This window comes from Balaenoptera musculus, chromosome 11 (assembly GCF_009873245.2).
Source record: "Balaenoptera musculus isolate JJ_BM4_2016_0621 chromosome 11, mBalMus1.pri.v3, whole genome shotgun sequence".
NCBI lineage: Eukaryota > Metazoa > Chordata > Mammalia > Artiodactyla > Balaenopteridae > Balaenoptera > Balaenoptera musculus.
This window is the reverse complement of record NC_045795.1, coordinates 19,551,757-19,557,756: the sequence shown is the minus strand read 5'-3', so window position 1 is coordinate 19,557,756 and position 6,000 is coordinate 19,551,757. Positions and strand designations below refer to the sequence as shown.

Here is a 6,000-nt window from a genome sequence, read left to right as displayed (position 1 = left end):
TTACGGAAAGGCAAATCAAAACCAATGTCAGATATCCACTTCACACCCACTAGGATGACTATACTCAAAAAGGCAGATAATAACAAGGATGTGGAGAAATTAGAGCCCTTATACACTGCTGACTAAAATGTAAAACGATGCCAACACTTTGTAAAAACAGTCTGGCAGTTTCTCAAACGGTTAAAGATAGAGTTAACGTTTGCCCCATAATTCCATCCAATAGAAGGGAAAGCAGAAGTCTACACAAAAACATTTACACAAATGCTCCTAGCAGCTGTATTCTTTTTATTTATGTATGTATGTATGTATGTGTGTATGTTTTGGCTGCATTGGGTCTTTGCTGCACGCGGGCTTTCTCTAGTTGCGGCGAGCGGGGGCTACTCTTTGTTTGCTGTGTGCGGGCTTCTCATTGCGGTGGCTTCTCTTGTTACGGAGCACGGGCTCTAGGCACGCGGGCTGCAGTAGTTGTGGCACGCGGGCTCAGGCTCGTGGGCTCTAGAGTGCAGGCTCAGTAGTTGTGGCACATGGGCTTAGTTGCTCCGCGGCATGTGGGATCTTTCCGGACCAGGGCTCGAACCCGTGTCCTCTGCACTGGCAGGCAGATTCTTAACCACTGCGCCACCAGGGAAGTCCCAGCAGCATTATTCTTAATAGCCAAAAAGCAGAAACAACCTAAAAGTCCATCAGCTGATGAATGGATCAACAAAATATGGAATAGCCATTCAATGGAATGTTATTTGGCAATAAAAAAGAGTTAAGTACTGAAACATGCTACAACACAGATGAACCTTGAAAACATTAGGCTAAGTAAAGGACCATGCATTGTATGATTCCATTTATATGAAATGTCCAAAAAAGGAAAATCTGTAGAGACAGAACATAGATTAGTGGTTGGGCTGAGAAGAGTCAGAAGTGGAGTGACTGCTACTGGGCATGGGGTTTCTTGTTTGGGTGTTGAAAATGTTCTCAAATTCTGGTGATGGTTGCACAACTCTGTGAATACACTAAAATCCATTGAATTGTACACTTTAAATAGGTAAATTCTGTGGTGTATGAATTTTATTTCTAATAAAGCTACTTCAAAAAAAAAAAACTCTTCCAAGGAGATGATCTTGGATACAAATTAGGGCCAGATCAAGAAGACATGAACCATTACTATTTTTTTATATCTTTTTGTAAAAACCAATGTCCTAAACTACCTGAAATCCTCAATTTTACCCTTTGAGTTTTCTGCACAGTTATCATTATGTGATTGTGAAAATCAATCAGGGAAGCACTAGGAAAATGCTAGATTTATCTTTCAAGGTTAGCAATAATTTGGAAACCTCAGGAATCTCATCTTTTAGTTGTGAACAATTTATTTTGAAGGGTGGGTCGCAATTATTCTTTTAACTCATGGGTGAAAAATATGTCATTACAGGTAATCTATTTTGATTTTACCAAGCGAAGAGCAGTAATTTGGGAACCCACCAATAGAGTTCTAAAATTTCATCACAGAGAGTAGCTCATAAAGGATTATGTAGGCTTTGCTTTTGTTGAGTGTTGGCCTTTGCTGATTACTTATTTATATAACTGAGTTTTTATAGGCACACTGGAGCTCTAAAAAATGGGACTCATTGCTTTTTGGTGCCAAAGACCTGTGATTCGGATGTGTGGGTCCGTCCCACAGTACCCTCTTCATATTTTGATGAAGACAGAGAACCACCTAAGGGACAGGTCCTAGGTCTAAGGTCCTGATTGACGGATCGCCATAGAAATTGTGTTCTCCAAACGTATGGACACCAAGGGGGGAAAGCCGTGGGGGGGGTGGTGGTGGTGGTGGTGTGATGAATTGGTCGATTGGGATTGACATGTATACGCTGATGTGTAGAAAATTGATGACTAATAAGAACCTGCTGTATAAAAAAATAAAATTCAAAAACTCAAAAAAAAAAAAAAAAAGAAATTGTGTTCTCAAAGTAGGGTTGAAATGATCCAAGGGGCAGGTTCGGCAGTTTTTCTGCTAAGCCACAGCAGCAACGCTCCAACGGCGTCTCTCACCTTCTTCGGAGCTTGAGAGCCGCCCTCCCTCCCTGCGCACGTGGCGAGGTGGGGACAGAGAGCCATGTGCGACCAACGTGAGCCACTTTCTGCTGCACGCTGTTTAAGTTCCAGGTATTGGAAATGAATTCTCAGCTGCAAGATACCGCGGGGCAGACCAGAAGGACTACCAATCAGTGGTTTAGAAATAAAACCTCAACGAACTGAAATGAGAGTCTTCGCCTCCTCTTCCGACACACACTTCCCTTTTCCTCTCTCACTCCGCCTCCTTCACCTTCGCTTACTCTCTGCCCACCGGCCCCGCCCCGTCCCGCGACCCGGCGGAGTCTAAGAGGCGGACGAGATCAGGGAAGAGCGAATCCATCCTGCTGCTTCGTCTGGGAGGGCATAAGGGCGTGGCTTTATGACGACAGAGGGGGAGGGGCGAGGGGCCAACTCTGGAGCCCGGGACCTCCCGACAGAGGGGGCGGAGGGAGAATGGGTCGGCCCTTTCCACGCCCTATGGAAACTCCATACTGTACAAGAGGGGAGTGTCTATTCTCAAACTTCCCTTTGAAGCGGGAATGTTAACTAAGAAGCTTAAGCTCAAAGAGTCACTCTTTTAAACCTTGCTCACACCCTCTGCTCCAGCTCTTCTTTCCTCCCTCCTTTGACAACCATGTAAACCTTCCCCCCTTCCAGTTTTTTCTCCCTCTTCGCTTCTGCGCAGATGGTGGCGGCCCGCGGGGTGCGCAGCCGCAGAGAGTTCGGGGCGGTGCCGGTGAGGGGCGGGTGACGCAGCGGCCGTCGCTGCCATTTTAAGTTGTTTGTTCTCGCTTCTCTTCGCAAACGCGACTCTGCCCCGGACCCGGGAGGCGCTGAAGTCGCTGCCGCCGCTTCCGCAGCCACCGGTGGGGGGGAACCGACCTGTGCCACCGCGGAAGCCCACCCTCCGCTTCAGCATCTCCCCCCTCCTGGTCTCCTCGACCTTCTTTCTGAGAGCCGGAACTCGACCCGTGCGGAGAAGAAAGACTCCAGAGCAGATGCTTGAACTGAAATAACTTTATTTTGGGGGGTTTACTTCGCTGACAGACCCCCCCCCCCTTAGCGCAGGGCTCCCCTCCCCTTCCTCCCTTCCCCCTCCGCCGCCAGTACAAATCCGACCCCCCTCTTCCTCCTCGTTTCTCCTCCTCTCTTTCTCTCGCCGTTGCCGCCGTACCCGCGTCCTTCCAGTCCGCCGCCGCCCGGGGCGCCGAGCCAGACTATGGGTCCCAGGTGGGGGCTGAGCGGCGGCAGCAGCGCGGGCGGCCCGGTCACAGTGCGCACTGCAGCGGGGATGGAGGGGCTCAGTTGGCTGGTGGTTTTCTCTTGACATGGCTCCTGCCCGTGCTGCGAGCAGCGCCCCCGCCGCCGCCTCCTCTTCCGCCGCCGCCACCGCTCCGCCCGCGGGCTGCGGCTAGAGGGCCCGAACCCCGCCCGAGAGTCGGTCAGTGAGTCCCGGTCTCCGCGGGGACAGGGAGGGGACTTCCCCGTCACCCACCCCCGCCCCAGCTGCCTCGAGTCCACCCTCTACCCCTTTGGGAAACCAACTAACGACCCCGCCCTAAGCAATTCAAGCTCGGGAAACATGGTCTGTTCAACGTGAGAGCGGAATCCGGGAACTTAATTTTTTTTTCTTGGGGGGGGTGGGGTGGGCATACTTTAAAAAGTAATTAATATTAACGCAACTATTTTCTTTTCTTCTCACTGATCCTTTCCATTTACCCTCTCCCGCCTCCTCTACCCGGGCGGGGATTGTTTCCACGATGAAATGAGTGAAAACCCGAGTGATCCAGTGTCTCCCGTGGTGCGAGTGAGTCGCTGCCGCTGAAGGCAAAGGGTGGGGGTGGGACCTGGGGGGTGGAAGGCCGGTGGTCCCCGGGCACTGCCTGGGATTTGGGAGAAGAGCCCGCCACCTTTGCCTCAGCAATGCTCACAAGAAGATAAGTCGCACTCCCCACGGTCTTGCACAGGGGCAGATTCATAGGGAAGGCTCCCTTGGGGAATGTAGGACTCATTGCAGGACTGGGGGTGTTGGGATCCCGGGCATTAATCAGGTCTAACCACAGAGCCGGAGTCATTACTGTATTGTATTCTGTACCCCCTTTCCCTGTGCCATCATGATTCTCCTTGGCAGCAGCATTAGCAGCCGCCTGAGGGTGAAAATGTGGGTGATGGGGAAGTTGGTAATGACTCCGCTGTTTTTTCTTATGGCTCCTTTGGGCAACAGCTGCCCGCCCCCGGTATACACTGTAGTTGATTGCAGGGAAACCCTGTACCTCTCCCCTTCCTTCTCTACCGATTTTGCACTTTTCTCTTTGCTCACCACCAAGTGTAATCAATAACACGCACTGACAATACATAGCAATAGTGAAATCTGAAATAACTAAGAATTAATTAGGTACTACAGCCATGGATCTGGCTGGGTAAAATCCAATTGGGTATTTCAGTTTCATTCACCTACCCTGTTTTGGGGGGGTTATTTTGGTGGCTTTGTTTTTTCCTTTCCTTTCCTTTCTTTTTTTTTTTTTTTTGACATTCAGAAAGCAAGGATCACAGTCCCCCTCCCCATTCCTTTTCATTATCCCTTCTCTGAAAAGAGGGAAAAAAATCCGGATGGATTTTAAGGATTGGACTGATGTCAGTTGTGTTTTATTGCACACCTAAATCCTATTAATAGGCTTTTCCGTTCCCCCACCTTTATTTTGGCAGTTAAGCCAAATGTGTTTTCCAAAAAGTTAGTTCAAGTATTTTCTCCTCTTTCTTTCCTTCCTTCCCTTCCTTTTTCCCATCTGACCCCAAACGTTATTGTCCAAACATGACTGGACAGCAGCTTTTGTTTCTTGACCCTGTAATATGACAGTCTGCTAATATTGCCAGAAGGTGCAGTTTTGGGGTTACAGTTGTGATTTTAGCTATTCAATCATATTAGCAGGAAAAAAATGACTTGTTTCTGTTGTACTTGAGTCTTAAGAAAAAGTGCCCATAGTTTAGTGACAATTTCCAAAGGCTTTAGTACCACCTGTATTTCAAAATGGGGGACCCAAACTCCCGGAAGAAACAAGCTCTGAACAGACTACGTGCTCAGCTTAGAAAGAAAAAAGAATCTCTAGCTGACCAGTTTGACTTCAAGATGTATATTGCCTTTGTATTCAAGGAGAAGGTAATTTAAAGTTCTTAATGTGAATTAGCACAAGTGATTTTTGTAAGTGTATATTAGGTTAAAGAGTGGTTGACGAAAGTCTACATTTGTGTGCTTTAACTTTGACCCTTGTGGGTAATTATCTCAATCAAAGGAGTTGCAGTATAACTATGAATGGAAGGCTTGAGTGCTCGTTGGTTTGGTATTACTTAATTCTAAAGCTTCTTAGGATCCACTTTTAGTTAACACGGGGTGGGGTAGCATTGTAAAACTCATTTATGTTTTATAGTGAATTTCATTTATGTGGAGTTACATAGAGAACTTTGATAACTGAATTTAAAGATTGTTTAAAGTATACAGAATGTTTGAAAGTAGTAAATTAGAATCAAAATGTTTACATGCTGAAAGCGATGTGGTTCATCAACTCTGTTACCTTTTCTCATGGTACATTTAATGAAATAGAATGCACTTTAATTCTTAGGAGCAATTGATTAAAGGTTTGATTTGTGTTTAGAAGTGCAGTTGATTAAAATTCAAAATGACCAAGTTTAAATTTTATTTTTCTTAATTAGAATTAATTCCACAGTTAAATAGCAAATAATGAGTTGTGAGTAGTCAAGGAGAACATGATAAAAGCAGTATTTTTTTGCAACTTAAAATAATTGACAGTTTCTTAGATAATCAGTCTCTCTTTGACATGAGGTCAGGTTATGAACATTAAGGAAATACTACTTTGATTTTGTGCTTAAATTATGAGCTAATTTCACATCAGAAACATCATCTTAGCGTGGCAGCTCTTT

The 6,000-nt window shown here is 46.5% G+C and overlaps 1 protein-coding gene across 2 annotated transcripts in view; it reads left to right on the top strand.

Moving 5' to 3' along the window:
• The first annotated feature begins 2,839 nt into the window (after positions 1 to 2,839).
• Positions 2,840 to 6,000, top strand: part of C11H6orf62 (chromosome 11 C6orf62 homolog) — a 15,054-nt gene continuing 11,893 nt past the window's right edge. The window contains exon 1 of one of the 2 annotated variants that reach the window (XM_036870775.1): positions 2,840 to 3,871. In XM_036870775.1, the coding sequence (XP_036726670.1) occupies positions 3,830 to 3,871 (42 nt within the window). In that variant the 5' untranslated portion in view covers positions 2,840 to 3,829. Of the gene's footprint in view, positions 5,222 to 6,000 lie in introns of both variants that reach the window. The other variant, XM_036870774.1, reaches the window with a different exon arrangement.